At 31.2% G+C, this 18,010-nt stretch overlaps 3 protein-coding genes across 3 annotated transcripts; 2 read left to right on the top strand and 1 right to left on the bottom strand.

Annotated features, from left to right (window-relative positions):
* On the top strand, positions 1-3,226 carry LOC149900304 (uncharacterized). Its single transcript, XM_090112867.1, has 5 exons — positions 1-60; positions 236-431; positions 1,364-1,524; positions 2,437-2,541; positions 3,029-3,226. Exons 2-5 carry the CDS (start codon positions 297-299, stop codon positions 3,141-3,143), a joined length of 516 nt encoding a protein of 171 aa, XP_089968993.1. The 5' UTR covers positions 1-60; positions 236-296; the 3' UTR covers positions 3,144-3,226.
* Positions 3,227-4,797: 1,571 nt separating this feature from the next.
* On the bottom strand, positions 4,798-9,348 carry LOC149900303 (uncharacterized). The gene is made up of 5 exons (XM_090113344.1): positions 9,181-9,348; positions 8,543-8,672; positions 7,333-7,553; positions 5,506-5,613; positions 4,798-5,112 (listed from the first exon to the last, which is right to left on the bottom strand). The coding sequence occupies exons 1-5, from the start codon at positions 9,186-9,188 to the stop codon at positions 4,935-4,937; spliced, it is 645 nt and encodes a 214-aa protein (XP_089969470.1). The 5' UTR covers positions 9,189-9,348; the 3' UTR covers positions 4,798-4,934.
* A 1,841-nt stretch (positions 9,349-11,189) lies between these two features.
* LOC149900302 (uncharacterized) lies at positions 11,190-15,767 on the top strand. Its single transcript, XM_090113317.1, has 5 exons — positions 11,190-11,363; positions 11,496-11,684; positions 12,391-12,623; positions 14,850-14,966; positions 15,555-15,767. Exons 2-5 carry the CDS (start codon positions 11,532-11,534, stop codon positions 15,721-15,723), a joined length of 672 nt encoding a protein of 223 aa, XP_089969443.1. The 5' UTR covers positions 11,190-11,363; positions 11,496-11,531; the 3' UTR covers positions 15,724-15,767.
* Positions 15,768-18,010: the final 2,243 nt, after the last annotated feature.

The following is an 18,010-nucleotide window of genomic DNA, read 5'->3' as shown; positions in this document are numbered from 1 at the left end:
CGCTTTCAAAGTGATTTTATTTCTGTATTCTCGCAATGCTAACAAAATAATACGAAGCTGGTAGGTTTTCATTTAATTTTCACTGAATAAAAATTGTTTTTGTGTTTAATATCAATGAAGTTAATATGTATGAATCTTAAATCAATATTTTAATGACGTTTGATTTCTTTAATTTATTCTTATTATCTATTCATCCAAATTCTAAACCATTGTTTAAACATACCTTTTCTTTCAGTTACGCTCTTCAAAATGGAAAGCAACTCAAGACTGTGTAATGCATAATTTACATTGTAATTATGTACAGGACCTACGAAGTGATATTTATTTGTTATATTTGTATTGTTTCGTTTCTTCTAATCGATCGAGGAGAAAGCGATACCCAAGTTAGAACGAAAAGATATCTTGGCTTCCGAAATGTGTCAAAGTTTTTCGTAAGTACATAAATTAATTGGTTTTTACATTGAGATAATATTACTACGTATGGAGGAGACACCACGAACAAAATCTGTGCGCCATTTTTTTGCTCTAAGTTTTAAAAATTATTATCTAGTTAGGTACTTACCGATGAAAAGTTATGTTAGTCACTTTTCCGTATTATTTGTGCAATATCGTAACACACACGAAGGCATATTTGATGCGTTTCACTTTAAAACAAATAAAAAATGAGCGTGCAGTTAAGCCATATATGGCTTATGTTGAGCAGTACATAAGTGATGTAGGCGGTTTCGTCTCCATATGTTTATATCAATGGTTTTTTATTACCTTTTTACTATCTTTACATCAATCTTGAGTCGTGCTATTCTCGTCACTGACTAGGGAAAGAATTCGACCTGCTTTATGGCATTTTGTATGTTGTGTGTTATTGTTATAAAATATTATGCAATAGTTGTAACTGGTTGAAATCAGTATTTAATTATATGCAAATGAATTATGCGTTGCAGTGCCAACTTAAAAATTTCTTATAGATATCCACGTTCCCACAATTATTAAAAAAAGTGCAGTACGAAAACGTGGTATCATGTGTTTAGTCTTTTTTTTTTTGGTATCAATTGGTTTCAATAATTGTTGCGTAATATTTTTCAATGAGTTTATTTAAATGAGTGAATTATTATTTTGAGAAATTAAATAGGTAATTTATATATGAATTGAAGATATCAGTCACTTCGAACAATGACTAGTTCCAAACAAGTAGAATTAGTACTCGATCTAGAAGTCTGTGATTTTATTTGTCTTTCGACATCGCAACAAAGTCTAAAAACACATTATAATTATACTGTACTTACAGTACGTATATATGTAGATACACTACAATAATGACCTGTTATTATTAAACTATTATTAAAATTTAAACCATTATTTACAGCTGCGTCTAAACTTCAAAGCAAATATGGTACCCTGGACCCAAATCTTCGCTCAAGCAATAGGGTACCGTTTGAACTGGGATGATCCACCAGACTCCTTCCATCCCTACCACCACTTTAGTAGACGAAGCATTTATAATAAACTAGAAGTACTTTTAGATAGGTATGTTTTTGTATTAATTTATGTTAAACCTAGCTGTGCCCCGCGGTTTTACCCGCATTGCTCCGCTCCTGTTGGTCTTAGGGTGATGATATATAGCCTATAACCTTCCTCGATAAATGGGCTATCTACCGAAAGAATTTTTCAAATCTGACCAAACAAACTCTTCAGCTTTATAATATTAGTATAGAAATAGGCATGATGGTTAGTTGTCGATAATAATCCAATAAAATAATAATAAAATAAAATAAATAATAATTTTTAGGCAACATCAAGATTACAAATTAAAAAAAAGTCTGTCCTAAAGGACAAACATCTTAAAGTATGTTACATATTTGTGTTATTACTCACAAGCCTGATTTATATCTGTGAAAAAATCTTTGGCATAAAAATCGGTTGGTTCCAACTTCCACCTAATCTTTCTGAAGCTATCGGATTTCTCCCCCATGAGACTTCGGGGTGTAGAAAAGTTTTATTACACGTGTGATTATACTTATACGTTATTATATTTATGAAACTAAGGAAATTAGATAATCTGAAGATGTTTTACATTTCAAAAGATAACTTCAGTTTTCTTTCAGTTTTTCCTGTTTTACTTTTAAAATTTACTATTTGACCCAAATATTTTCGCTATATTATAATACTAGCTTTCCGCCCGCGACTTCGCCCGCATTGTCAAAGAAAAACCCGCATAGTTCCCGTTCCCGTGTTATCAATCCTATATGTTAATCCAAGTTACCCTCTACATGTGTGCTAAATTTCATTGTAATCGGTTCAGTAGTATTCGCGTAAAAGAGTAACAAACATTCACATACACATACATCCATCCTAAAAAACTTTCGCATTTATAATATTAGTAGGATTCTTTCATAAGTATAGCTACCAGAATTAATTCTTAACTATTGTATTTTCCAGTAATGGTTTAAACGGTTTCCACTGCGTCCGCCGCGCCATCTGTGAAACCAATATGATCTCAGAGCCCAGAGGGATTTATTTCAAAATATTGAAGATGGCCTTTAGGTATGTATCTTCTAATAAGGATATAATAGTCTTTAGATTAATAAATTTAAAGTCTATTATATCCTTAGCTGTGCCACGCAGATTCACCCGCGGAAATAACCAAGTATTTCAATAGCTTACCTAAATAATATGTGTTATTGTGTTGCATAATCATCAAAATCCGTTCAGTTGTGTAGGTACACGTGAAGTAGGAACGAACATACATACATCTCCACAATTTTTTTCACGTTTTTAATATAAGGACTGAAACATTTACTTCTAAGCGAGTCGCCGAGTCGCCTGGGCGACGACCAAGTGCCTTAACCTCCTATTTAAACTGCAGAAAATAAACCTACATCCAAGTTAAATCAGGTTGGTTCAAACTTAACACCTACAACACTTACCACCAAAAAACCAAATAAAACAATACACATCTCATGTATTTACTTGATAAACAATTTGTAGGTATATTTCTATTCTCATATAAAGGAAATTCTCTTTATTTCAGACAGCAGTCTTCAGCGACGGACAAATGGCATAACCATTCAGCAGAAGATTGTACAGCATCCATATATTCCTGTCCATTCTCAATGCTAGAAGTGTCTCCATATACAGATCTCTAAAACTAAATAATCTAGTTATAAGTTTATTTTGTAATTTATATGTTATAGGACTGCCATTAAATTTAAGAAATGTTTTACTTTTATCTGTCTTTTAATGAAATCCATATGAAAAATTTATTAGGTCCTAAAATGTTCTTGAAGAAAAGTAATGGTCCGGGAGCCAGCAGCAGATTTTATGACCAAGTTCCTCTCAAGCGGTAATTAGTAAAATGCATCAAAGTATAGTATTATGAAGCCTCGTGAACGTCAGCTGGAGCTCGGTTGGGGGGAAGAGCGGTTGTAGCCTCCCGTATCAGCTGACGGTTTTTCCACCAAGATACAGCCAGCTGACATAATTATATATTTATCCACAGTTACATATAAGCTATCATCAGGTAAATTTTTGTTTGAGAGGAAATAACGGAAAATAAATTTTTCTTTAAATTTAACTTTCATGTTCGAGACACCAGCTGACGTATAATACACCATGTTGTAACCAGCTGACTATTTTTTTTCGTTGAGATATTGGGTTAGCTACAATTTGACAAATTTTTAGCTGAGAGGAAATGAATGAATGAATGTATTTTTTTTCCTATGTGCGTGGGAGGCTACAACCGCTCACCCCCCCAACCGAGCGCCAGCTGACGTTCACGAAGCTTTATAATACTATACTCTCATGCGTCTGACGAATTATCTCTTGAGAGGAAATAGTTAACCAAATTTGCACCTGGCTCCCTAACCATAAGTAAGTACGTAAACGAAATTTTTAAAAAGTTCGATTACAAGTCTGCATTTATACATATCCTCTTTGTGTATCTTTAGAAGCCCACTTAGATTAAATTCCATTTATCTACCTTCTTAAATTTTTCTAGTCCGTCGATAGATATTTAAGATGTCTCAAAATGTTAGTTAACATTATAATAAAAACCCATTGTTATTTGTTGAAAGTACTGAATTAAATTAATTCTAAATAGAATTATGTTTCTTTATAAATTACCTTTATGAGGTAATTTTTAAGTTCTGTAGTGATGAAGAAAACAAAACAAACTTGAAGACCTGTTTCTTTGTACTAAAAGGGGCAGATTCTAAGTCGTTCGCCCCCTACAATAAAGTAAGCGACGCACAAACTTTCACACAATTTATAATAGTTATGTGACTGAGTGCAGTACACGAAAATGCTTTAACTAACTAATGAACTCATTACAATAACGCTAACAAGCTGCGAAAACATTTTTAATCTAATTTTCAAATATCACTGCGCTTAATTGGAGCTGCGGTAACTATGTGCGAATTAGTCGTGAGTTTGAACGATTTTTATGGTAAATAAATAATGATGTTTTGGTATATTTTAATATTTGATAATTTATATTTCATAGAGTACGTTTTTCGTGGTTTTACAGTTCGAAACATATTGGTATTTATACGTTATGGCTCACTTATTATTTAGATGGAAGCAAAAAAGGGATGGAATTTGCTATTAAAATATGATGAATGCCAATACTATTTTTTATTTTGTTGTGTGTTAAATTAAATATAGGGTTCAAGCTGTTAGCTAATCATTCTTAAATCAAGCATTCCTTTCTTGTGTTTTATAAAACTGTATTAACAGGTAAATAAATTTCTTACAAACGTTGTATTCACAATATATTTTTATTACCAAATAATACACAGACAATTTAATCAAAATGATATCAGTGCAAAAATATCGTTTATTGAAACTTCATTATGTAACTTTACATTCCATTGAATCCTTAACCAAAAAACTCATAAAATGGTGTTTCTTTATTTATAAATTCAATCCATATCAAATAATCAATCATCATGTAGCGCTGATATAAGTTCCAAAACCCCCTGTCCTTGAGGGCACTTGTGATAAATAAACGCACAGTCGAACATTTGTCTGCCAGCAACCGCTGCGTCTATATAAGGTGACATTGCCTCTATGTAGTCTGGGTCCTCTTCGTCGAACGCGGTTTTACCGTAGTCTGGCCTGGAATATATGAAGATACAGGATGTAAGAAGGTACATTGTCATTGTTTTATGCAAGGGAGGAAAAGGTGAGGAAGATACTTTTGACAATATTTTAATAAATAAAATTTTCAATAGAACAATACGTCGAGTAGAATTGCATTATAATATGTAAGTATCTACGGCATTATCAAAAATGTTATGTTTTTAATGGTAAACTGTAAGAAAAATATTGCAACATATTATAAATACATATACATATTACATACCTAAAGGTTGATGAAAACCTAGACATGTTCATTTAGTGAAAATGATTGCAAAGTGCTCGTCAATTTATATTTTATAAAATAAAATATTTTTTCTACAAAATGTCTAACTTTTTTGATGTGTGTATTAATAGTATTTAACATCATACGTTAACATAATATGCAGCAGTTCCCCCACCAGCCCGTCTTCATCCACCGGGTACTGCGCGGCTTCACAGATCGCTCGCAATACACAATCCGGGCCGTTCATTCCTTTGCTGAAATTATATGTTTTATCTGTAAGTGTTATTGTAGTAAATCAATATTTTAATAAAAAAATAATCATGTTTTTATTGAAACCTTAGTTTATGAAGTAACTCATCATTATTGTGAAACAAGTATTAAGAATCAATGTTGTAGCTTTCATATTTATGGAATAATAGTGTATCAAACATTATTAAGTTATCGATATAAGTAGGATTAGGTAGATTTTAACATATTTACCAAAATACATTTTAAATAAAAAAAAAGTTCTAGATAAATCACTGGCAGCTAACATAGCACATGCTTGTCTACATACTTTAAACAACCTGATTGCAGGTAGAACTTAATTAACGTAGGTATAAAATATATCCTAGTCTAGACGATAAGGAAATTGTCAATAATATGCAATGCTGCTTTTTAATGAAAGCGTAAACGTTTGGCCAAACTTTTATTACATCGTCTCAAACTTTTTGGTCTGTGTAGCGCATGTCGCGTGTATCGCGGCTGCCGAGTAGGTATACCTACTCGGCAGCCGACCGTCACGCGACATGCGCTACACAAAGCAGTGTTCGGAACCGTTCGAACAGTTTCACTTTTACCGTGGTTTCATAAAACCACACAACATTTTTTTTTAAACTTGAGCGGGGTAAAACATCTACTAGACTGCGAATAAAAAAATGTAACGTTTTTATACATTTCCGTTTATGTGCAGATAATTGAAATTTTCAATTCAAATTCTTTACACATTTCGACGTGCGACTCTCGAAGTTCGAAACTTCAACGTTCAATTGAAGTCAGAATCCTTAACTTAAGGTAAGAGCTATCAACTAGGTCAGTTTCACTAAAATCAGTCCCGGCTTTATAAAAGTTATTATACTACGAGTAAGCGATTAATTTAACCACGCCACTATAAATTACCTCAACTGCAATCGCTTTTTGATTTTCGATTTACCGCCAAATTTAGGAAATCTCAAGAGATCGTATGGTAACCCGCTGGCTCGTGCAATGAATAGGATAATTTATATTCATTTCTACATTTAACTCCGGTTTTCACGAATTTATCAAAATATCCCTCTTTGTGAATATATCGTGCTTTTAACAAATGCTGATGTTTACGCTCAATGTTCGTCTAAACTTTTGAAACAAATATACTTTCTTTCGTCATTCAAGCAGTTTGATTTTCCTTGAACCTGTTGTAATGGATTAGAAATATCATTATATTATTGTTATCTATTAGATTAAATTCAATGCAATGAGATCTTGTATTAATTACTTTAAAATGTAAGAATAAAATAGACAGTTACCTACCTAATGTAAATCCTAAACAAATAATATTAGCTAATCAAATTGCTACAAATTGTATGCATTATATTGCAAGCATAATAAACCAAATAGCAAATTGAATTAAATTTTAATTATAATTTATTCGCTGCGTACGGAGAGCAAATTATTTGACATACTTACTGAATATATTTGAACCACAATATTAGTATTAACAGTATTATTTTATAAGTATATTATAAGTAGTAATTTTTCTATATTACTAGCGGTCCGCCCCGGCTTCGCCCGTGGTACATATGAAAAATAGATGTTGGCCGATTCTCAGACTTAACCTATATGCACAGAAAATTTCATGAGAATCGGTCCACCCGTTTCGGAGGAGTATGCAGACTAACATTGTGACACGAGAATTTTATATATAAGATATTATTAATAGTAAATATTATACCCACGATTCCAACATATCAGCTACAGCTCGATAAAAAACCAATCTTTCATCTTTCCTCGCTTCCAAGTCAGCTTCCCTTTCCTCTCTAGAGACTTCTTTGATAAAGTAATATCGAGATACCTCAGATATATTCTGGAACTGTAAGTATTGGTACTGGAAGTTGACAGCAAACGCTAAGCTTATTTTGTCTTTGTTAGGCACTGGATATGAGAATCCTATGATGAACTGAAATATAAGGCATAATGAGTAAGGATGATGTATATCTAATATCTAATATTTCTAATATCTAATATCTAATATTCTAATCTAATATTCTAATATATATTATACAGGCGAAAGTTTGTAAGGATGTATGGATGTATGGATGTATGGATGTTTGTTACTCTTTCACGTAAAAACTACTGAACCGATTACAATGAAATTTAGCACACATATAGAGGGTAACTCTGATTAACACATAGGATAGTTTTTAACCAGGAAATCCCACGGGAACGGGAACTAGGCGGGTTTTCCTTTGCAAACGCGGGCGAAGCCGCGGGCGGAAATCTAGTTAATAATACAGTGGTTAAGAGTTAAATCAAGAGGTGCGTTCGATTCCTAGAGGAGTCTAACGGTGCGTTGCCACCAATAATGTGCGAGGAATGTATCGAGGAATTCGTTTGTAAATAGTATTGCCAATAGTATCGCTTCAAACGCTAAACGCTTCAAACTTCAAATTAAATGAAGCGATATGATTGGTTATTTACAAACACATTCCTCGCTACATATTCTCGCGCATGGTGGAAATGCACCCTAAAAGAATAAATACGGGCTGGTAATTGATAGAAAATATTTTATACATGATCGATATTGACGAATGTAGGTTGTTTTCATACTAAAAGTGTAAAAACATGCAAAAATATCTACATACGTTCTATTGGAACAAACTAGAAACCGTTGCTATAAACATATTGTATTTTAATATTTCATAACAATTGTACCCATTGTTTCATAATATATTGACAACACAATAAAATGTTTAAAAAAAAACTAGTATCAACAAAACTTTGCATTTAAAATATTATTTATAATTTTATAAGTTTTACTCTGAATTTATCTTTATTAAGCCCGTGATAAGTTTTTCTTGTAAAACAGAGTCTGTAATATAAAAAAACTGTAAGCAATAATTCTGTATCTAGGTCGAAGCAAATTAAAGGCGGGAAAAAATGAAATACCTTATAAGTCGCTCCATAAGGATAAACGAGAGGTATAGAATTAATTTGCCTTTTCATCCTGTAGTCATCTTCTTCATCGGATAATTCTGCTGTTATAGTGTTTAGTAGAAAAATAATGAGCCACAAACATCTGCAAAGAATTTTATTTATTTAACACTTTTATGAAACATAGAAGAAGGAAAAAAGAAGAAACACAAATTGTTTATTATTTTCTTAGAATATTAGATAGACGATATATTATTATCTGATACAGAAATAATATTCAAGATATCAAGAATTTGCTTGAGCATTTCATGTGTTGTTATAAATTTAATTAAGTTTTGTAATTATATTAAAATGGAAATCATGTTTCTAAATTAACAGCAGTTTCGTTAACGTTCAAATTTTTAACAGGTTATTTACAACTGTTCCCGCTATATTATTATATTATTTACAAACCATCCAAGGAATTTAAATTTAATTATAACATAACGTAGATACTCATAATATTATGGAGTAAAAAAATAAAAACAGACAGAACGTTTTAAAAAAGAATAACATTAAAAATTGTTCATTTTTATTAAACGAGCACCACTTAATTGATATCTTAAATTGTAATTAAATTAATTTAATAATTTAATTTATGAAAAAAAACATACCTTGACATGTCGTCTTTAATAAAAGTGGAATATATAACGGCGCAATAAGCGGCACTTAGTCCAAATCCTTACTACATTATTGATCTCAAACACTATATTCCGACCATTGTAAAGACATGTTCACACTACAAACACACGCGTTTAAATGCTTTTAAACTTTACATGGTAGGCCTTCTTGTTACAAATAGAAGCGTATGAAACGTAATATGAAGGTTTTTGATTAAATAAAGGGTTTACTAAGGGTTTCACAATAGATATCAATCAGTATCTATTGTGAAATGATGTTAAAAATTAAATCACGCTCGTGTATAACTAGTTTAATTAAATGCTAATTCATTTGCTCATTTATTAATAAATAAAAACATTTTTTTTTCTACTGATAAAATTAATTTAATATTAACAATGGCACTATACCTACATTTTGACTTTATTTGTATATATGGAATTAAAATAATAAGGACTGTAATACATTAAAATAATTATTTGCCAATATGACAAACGCTTGTTGAATTACAAAATGTAGTACCTAATTCAACGTTATTAGTTAAATAGTTATCATGTTTTTTAATACAAAAAAATACTTGCAACAGATATAATAAAATACCTTGGATGGTGATAGAAATTGTAATCAGTGATAGACACTAGATATTTTATTTAATCTTTTCCATAAAAAGGGCATGAAAATATAAGTTTACCACTTAGAATTTCCTCTGCATTGACTTCAAACGAAGCGACTTTTCATACCCATCTCTATAAAATATATCCCATAAAAACGGATCTTCGAGGTTTTAAATAGATTTCTTGATTTACAGCCTAGGGCGGTTTCTCTTCAAATTTCCCGCGAGTTTCTTTTCAAACCTTACCTCATTACATCGCTTTTACAACTTTATAATTAAGGGAACTTCAATTTAGTCACAAACTTATTCAGTGTTCGTTTTTTCGTGAAATTGTGTATCACTGTTCGTATGTTTGTGTACGCATATTTGTAATTGTTATAAAAATAACGTAATTCATATCATCAAACAAATGTTTATCAAAACTCTCTAGATAAATTCTCAATACCATAAATCTATGACTTTTAAGTTTAAATTAAGGAATAGCGTATAATTTATGTAACAAACTATACTCAACATTTTAAAATATATTTGATAATTGTAATGACTGGACTACTATTACCTAAAATATAAAGATTTTGAAGCTCGCCCATCCTCAATTGAATACAACTGATATTTTAATGAAAGCATTCAATGGACGAAATTATTAAAAACAACTTTTAATTCATTTCAGAATAAATAAAAGAGTGAAATAATGTAGTTAATTAATTAGTTTGGCTTGATTAAAACAAACATTGTTTTGTTCACGATGGGGTCGGCAAAATAAATAATCAAAGTCTTTCTCTGCGCTTCATTTAATTTAAATATTTTAAATTCATATAAATTGAGTAATCATAATGTTGACATCGTAGTAAAGTAACAGATTGAGCAAGAATCATTTTCAGTTTGGTCAATCATTTTTACAAAATAACACAGGTAAGCTTTACTTTTAGACTACAAGTAGTTAATTTTAATAAAGAGTGAAAATTACATTCTTCTTCCATATAAAAAGAAATAAAAGTCGATCACTATACATCTCACTCTTGAACGCATTTAACTGGTCCATTGCACCATCCGTGTCATCAATTTGTGTAGGTACCTAACACAACAAATTTATACTACAACTTCTGCCGAAAACACCGTAGAATTATCTAGAATACAAGGTGAATGAACTCCATTTAATCTCGCCAACTCACTGTGATCTCAGCCTTACTTTAAATCTTCAGTCACATGATTTGAGTGCACTAATTTATTTACTCAACATTTCGTCACGAGAAATTCAAAAGGCTCCGACTACATGTCGACATAGCCATTACATGACCATAGAAATAGTTCAATCAGTTCACAGCACCTTGTTAAAAGGATTTACATCCGGTTAAAGTGATGTTTAACGTGTGTCCATACAAAAAGCTTTGAAAAGCTACCATTGGGACCGCTTCACTTGAGTTGTTCGTTTTGTAGCGTAGACAAAAAAACTTCTTAAAAAACCATAATTTCAATTCTTAAAAACGTTGTGTTCCAACAGTTAAACTATTATAATTGAAAATTTATCATGAAGAATGTAAAATTTTACATGATAAAGAAAAAACTGTGAGTGTATGCCGTTATTCGTAAATTGTAGTTGCTTATCCACTTACGAAATTAGCAACTCATGAATTAGTCTGACTTAGTGTATCTTTGGTGTTAGTTATATTGATGTTAAACATATAATACTTATTTCAGATTACAAACGTAATTAACACATAGCCTTTCGTGTCTATGAACCATTCAAAAATGATGTATATTGGAAGAGTTTTGGTTGCTCTAAGCATAATATTATGTTTGGTAAAATGTAGTGAAAATGAGTTTCAAGATGAAGTGTTGAGCAGAAGCCGAAGACAATTACTATTTCCTAATAGTACAGTTTTACAGGTAAGTAAAATTATAATTACCTACCTACATCCATATTTTTGGAAGCACTAGTATTTCTTAAGGCTTACTTTGAGTGAGATAAATTGAGTGTTCACGGTATAGAATATTAAACTGACAAGAAATAATTTACCTATTGCAAAACAATATTAACTGATTCTATCCAAATTTTTTTTTAATTTAGCTTCTTCATTTGTTTATTTCCTACAAAATTATTACTATAATTACTCATGTTAATAAATTAGAGATCAAATTAAATTTTAAAAAATGTAAGCATTTTATTATATGCTTTCGCTGAGATAGCCGATAATTCGGAATGCAATCTACATTCCCGCGCAAATATACGAGAAAACGACATACGACAAGATGGCGGACCAATTACTTTATTTCCAAATATTCGCTTCCATTTCCGAATGCAGCAAATATAATAAACGTTGCACAAGCTATCAGTTATCTCTTGATGACCCCATCCAGTTCTCTTCGAGAATGTTCCCGCGCTCTATTTTATAAACTCTTTACCTCCTCAAAGGACGTATTTCGTCGGCTTGATCGAATTTACCTTCAAAGTGGAACATTTTGTACCTACCTCAAAACAAACTGCAGTCGAGACGAGAGCATATGCGGCAACACGACACACGTTTGTGTTCATAACAATTTGTGTCTTACAGAAACAGCTTTAAAGACTATAATAGTGTGTTACAATTTTCAGTTCAACGCCGGGATCGGTACACCGACGCCGATAAAGACCGTCAACGTAAATTGGGCGTTTCAAGCGAACTTTCAGTTGCCGTGGAATAGGAGTCAGATACCCTTCGACATATTGGAGGCGAATGGGGGGTACGGCGGCGAGTCCAGGAAGAAGCGTGACACTGAAAGGGAGGGCTATAACAATGACGCTAGACTTTACCACTTTTATAAGTACGTGGAGGATGTTTTAAATGGGTAAGTTTGCTTATGTAAATAAAGACAAGGAACTGTGTGTTTCAATATATTTAGTACAAAAATTACATCTTAAATAAGAAAGAAATAGTAGGTATTCTGAGAAATATTGCACAAGAAATTTTATTGCAACTTATAAAGCCCCACCATCTGCATCAGGAAATAATGTTAATTCTCACTTTAAACTATGTGAAAAATGAAGCTATTAAGGTTCCCGCAGTGCGCATTATGCAATATTTCATATTAAAACAGTCCTCCCTACTTTATTCTAATCGTATGAAATTTACTAAACTGTGTTATTTATAACTTGATCTTAATTTGTATAGTCACCCAAATGAATAAGCAAGTCTAATTTTCATAGTACTTTATTCTAAGGCATTGTCGATAAATTGAACACCGTGTTTCAATGGCAAGCTCTGTCATTACTCACTTTCGATAAAAATTCGTATCACAAGCACTTAACGACTTAAATCAATCAACAAAAGAATTGATACCGCTAAAACAACGCTGAGTCAGATGAAATATGTTCCGCGAACAATATTTTTAGCAACCATCAAAAACGTGCAAACTTATCAACATTGATTTATTACATTCTGACAAACGGATAGGTCCTGCAGGAAGCAATTTTCAGATAAATTGGTTTCGTCAATTTCCATTTTGGCAATGTCATTTATTATAATTTATTATTGTTTGCTCGATCGGAAACGCGTTTACGCAACGCGAATATCGCCAGCTTCTGATTGGCCGATCAATTGCAAATGTCATAATGTTTTAGTGAAATTATTGATGGAAATCACAGAACTATATCGAGATGGAAATCGCCACACAATATGGTATACCTTTCATACGACGTTGGGCTCTGCTTTGTCCGAACTTCAATATAATAAGGATATTATAATCATTTTAGCAAGCTAATACAGTATTTATCCATCTACTTAATATAATGTCAATACAATGTCGTTTATATAAATGCTAGCTGCTCCCCGCGGTTTCACCCCCGTGGCTCCACTCCTGTTGGTCGTAGCGTGATGATATATAGCCTATAGCCTTCCTCGATAAATGGGCTATCTAACACCGAAAGAATTTTTCAAATCGGACCAGTAGTTCCCGAGATTAGCGCGTTCAAACAAACAAACAAACAAACACTTCAGCTTTATTATATTAGTATAGATAAGTAAGACCACAAAAAGGTGGATATAAAATGAAGGTATAAGACTAATTTGATTGAAAGTTGAAACTAAACATCTTGACATCTTTTTTATTAATATAGCCTACGTTGAAAGCCTCAATGTTTTAGTAATTCTAATGTATAAAATAAAAAATAAAATAACAAACATCTGCAAATCCTTAAAAGATTTATGCTCCCACTTTGCCACAAATCTTCCTACAACCTTAAAGTTGAATTGCTTCGATATCAAGTAGGTAATATTTAAAACTCAAAGTAATAAAAAATTCAGCAATTTTGTATTCTAATTGAACCAAGAGCACGAAAAGATTAATTAATTAAAAAGTATTGATTATTTCACATCGCGAACTCATCCTAAAATTGATTATCGGGTTACGGTAATCTCTCTCTGATCTTTATTTAATGAATCAATTAATATCCAATATTGCCTTCCCTTAACATTATACTTGTATTGTAATTGAAATTAATAATTCATTATCAGATAAAAAATGTGTGCGTGTACTAGTTAAGTGTACACACGTAAGAAGTGAAACTTCTTTACGACCTTATTTATCAAAAAATAATTTACTATATGCAACTTTACAGAAATACGTCGAATCACGCGTGGTAGGGATAAGAAAAAGATGGCGCGTAACGGAAAAATGTCACGCATAACGAAAAAATTTTACACAAAATTTTTTTCTAACCCCGATAAAGAAGTTTCACTTCAATATTGTTGTGAAGAGAATTGAATATATTAAAAAGGTAGAAAAAAGTGATGACTTGGTACAGAAAACATCTTTCTTATAATTTTATGAACTAAAGATTTTTTTCTACTGAATTTCTTATGAATCGTTATAAATACAAGCCATTGTTAAGTTTAAATACATCTATTGTGTGTAAGTTATTTTTAAGTTGTGTTTTTTACATCCATTATTCATAAGTAATGTACCTTAGCGTAAGGCATACAAAAACATCACCAAAATTAAACTCTACATAAAAATCATCACCCTTTCCTTCAGGAAATATTTTTAACGATTTTTAATAAATTTTTTTACTAACAGTTTCAGTTACAATGGCACGGCATGTGTGTTAAAGACCTTATGTGAGCTGGGAGCAGAACCCATACACACAGATCATGAAGATGACCTTCTGCATGAACTCGCTACGTTTGTACTAAAGTATTATCTTTTTCTAAATATACATATCTATATAATATTTTAAAGCTGAAGAGTTTGTTTGTTTGAACGCGCTAATCTCAGGAACTACTGATCCGATTTGAAAAATTTTTTTGGTGTTAGATAGCGCATTTATGAAGGAAGGATATAGGCTATATACCATCACGCTAAGACCAACAAGAGCGGAGCAATGCGGGTGAAACTGATTTTATTACTGACTGACTGATATATAAACTACTATTTGGCGCCATAGTTCCTTTTGCAAATGAGCACTCAGAAAAAAATGGACAATAGAAATTTAACACTCACGGGGGGGTACTTTGTTTGTATGAAAATCGGTCAGTATTGAGACTAAACGCGAATGAAGTCGCAAGGATATTCTTTAATTTATGCTTCATACAGTCAAACAGATTTAGATATATTAGAATTTTATTTTTTTACGGGCTTATGACCGTTTTAATTAGTATTTAAATGAAAATTTGTTTGTAAAGACAATAAATTGATTCTCACTATTTATAAATGCAATCAGTTAACATTTCTGTTTCTAACTTAGTATTATTTTGTATAATATCTTCTATTTTATTATTTCAGTCCTGAAAATGACAAAGAAAACCATGAATTTAAGGATAGTGAACCATACATACTTGCTTACAACGAAGGAAAACTGCATCAAGATTGTCACAGCCTCTATTCTTGTGGTATTTCATTAATCGATATGTTTAGTAAAGTGCATGACAGTGATGAACAAACTGAAGACTGAAAATTATACTCGATGTAATTATTTGTAAAAAAATTAATAAATAAATCGTCATATTATATAGATAACATATTTTATTTAAAATAAGATTGTAGAGTATAAATAGTTGTCTACAAATAAATTACGATAATGTAATTTACTTAGCTTCTTATAAATTTTTATAATAAATAAATAAATAAATAATAAATAAATAAATATTATAGGACATTACTACACAAATCGACCTAGTCCCACAGTAAGCTCAATTAAGGCTTGTGTTGTGGGTACTAGGCGACGATAAATATAATATTTAATAAATACATATATAGATAGTAACACCCAGACCCAAGAACAAATAATTGAGTTCATCACACAAATATTTGCCCTGACCGGGGATCGAACCCGGGACCGTCGGCTCAGTAGGTAGTTACTTTACCACTGCGCCAACCGCGTCGTCAAATTAATAATAATCTACATAAATTTCCTAACTATATATTCATTTGATAGTATTTTAATAAAAAAAAATCAAATCCAGCCTATTTGTCCCATTCTTTGAATAAATAAATTTATTGGGAAATTTCTATTTGCATGTTGAAAATTTTGACATTTTCGAATAATTTATAAACTCAAAATCAAACTGAAACATTTATTTATAGCCTTTGAAAATAATGAAAAGATAAAAAAAATCGCAGTCGGATGAAACCCATTAGAAAAGGAGGTGAATATGATAAAAATGTAAGGAAAAATAAATTACGGTCAATCCGAGTTCGGGAAGCGGGAGGGGGGAGCTTTTAAGAGAAAAAAATGGTTTCTCTCGATTTCCGACAAAACTACAAGTCCTATAGAAAAAAGTTCAATGGCAAAGTTGTAGGTAATTAAAAGTTCTACAACTTTTGTATTCACAATTTTTTCACATAACCTAAAAATTTAGGTGAAAAATTCAAAAAACCAAGTTTTTGGTCTTTTATTTCTATCTACTTCAAAATTTATTTTTTTTCTACGAAATTTGGTGGAAACTTACTTTATTATGTCCCAAATACACTGTAATTTATTTGATTGAAAATATTTATTTTTTCGCCTTATTTTGAATTAATACCAAAAAAACAACCTAATTTTCAATCGAAAAGTCACCCGTCAAAATATCAGCTTTTTTCAAAAACTTGGGGTGCCTTTTATTCATTGAAATCTCTTCTTTCATATGGTGTAAAAAGAAATAAACACCACTAAAGTAAATGTTCTCAGGAAATGCATACAAACAGTGTGATAATGAGCTTTTACTAAATCAGGCACACTTCTTGAACTCTATATCTTCTCTTGTATCGGCTTTTCGGTAATATTTCAAAAGAAAAATAATTATCTGTTCTAAGTTTAATATTTTACAGCATATTCAAAAGCAAAATGATGTCGATAAAAACATTTCAGGTAGTTCGAGAAGTGTGCGTAAAAGCTAATTTTCAGACTGTTTGTATGCATTTCCTGAGAACATTTACTATGGTGGTGTTTATTTTTTTTACGTCATATGAAAGTAGAGATTTCAATGAATAAAAGGCACCCCAAGTTTTTGAAAAAAGCTGATATTTTGACGGGTGACTTTTCGATTGAAAATTAGGTTGTTTTTTTGGTATTAATTCAAAATAAGGCGAAAAAATAAATATTTTGAATCAGATAAATTACAGTGTATTTGGGACATAATAAAGTAAGTTTCCACCAAATTTCGTAGAAAAAAATTAAATTTTGAAGTAGATAGAAATAAAAGACCAAAAACTTGGATTTTGAATTTTTCACCTAAATTTTTAGGTTATGTGAAAAAATTGTGAATACAAAAGTTGTAGAACTTTTAATTACCTACAACTTTGCCATTGAACTTTTTTCTATAGGACTTGTAGTTTTGTCGGAAATCGAGAGAAACCATTTTTTTCTCTTAAAAGCTCCCCCCTCCCGCTTCCCGAACTCGGATTGACCGTAATTTATTTTTCCTTTCATTTTTATCATATTCCCCTCCTTTTCTAATGGGTTTCATCCGACTGCGATTTTTTTTTGTTTCAAAAATTATCTACTCTAGTCTATTATTCAATTAGACTTCTTCGGGAAGCACTTTTGAAACGTCAATACATATTTTACCACCGATTCGGAAAGCAGTATCTATGGAGAAGAACCGGCAAGAAACACGATAGTTGCTCTTTTAAATTATATCAGTATTACAATTTAATTTTACAAAATATGTAACTGTATAGTGTATATTACCATAATATGCCAGTATATATTATATTATCATATAACTATATATTATCGTAATATAAAAAGTGTACAT

Source organism: Colias eurytheme, chromosome 19 (genome assembly GCF_061535395.1).
Source record: "Colias eurytheme isolate Ceu_HAF_F1 chromosome 19, ilColEury1 Martin Lab GWU primary, whole genome shotgun sequence".
NCBI classification, from domain to species: domain Eukaryota; kingdom Metazoa; phylum Arthropoda; class Insecta; order Lepidoptera; family Pieridae; genus Colias; species Colias eurytheme.
The sequence above is the reverse complement of the archived record's forward strand: the minus strand, read 5'-3'. Positions and strand labels throughout refer to the sequence as shown.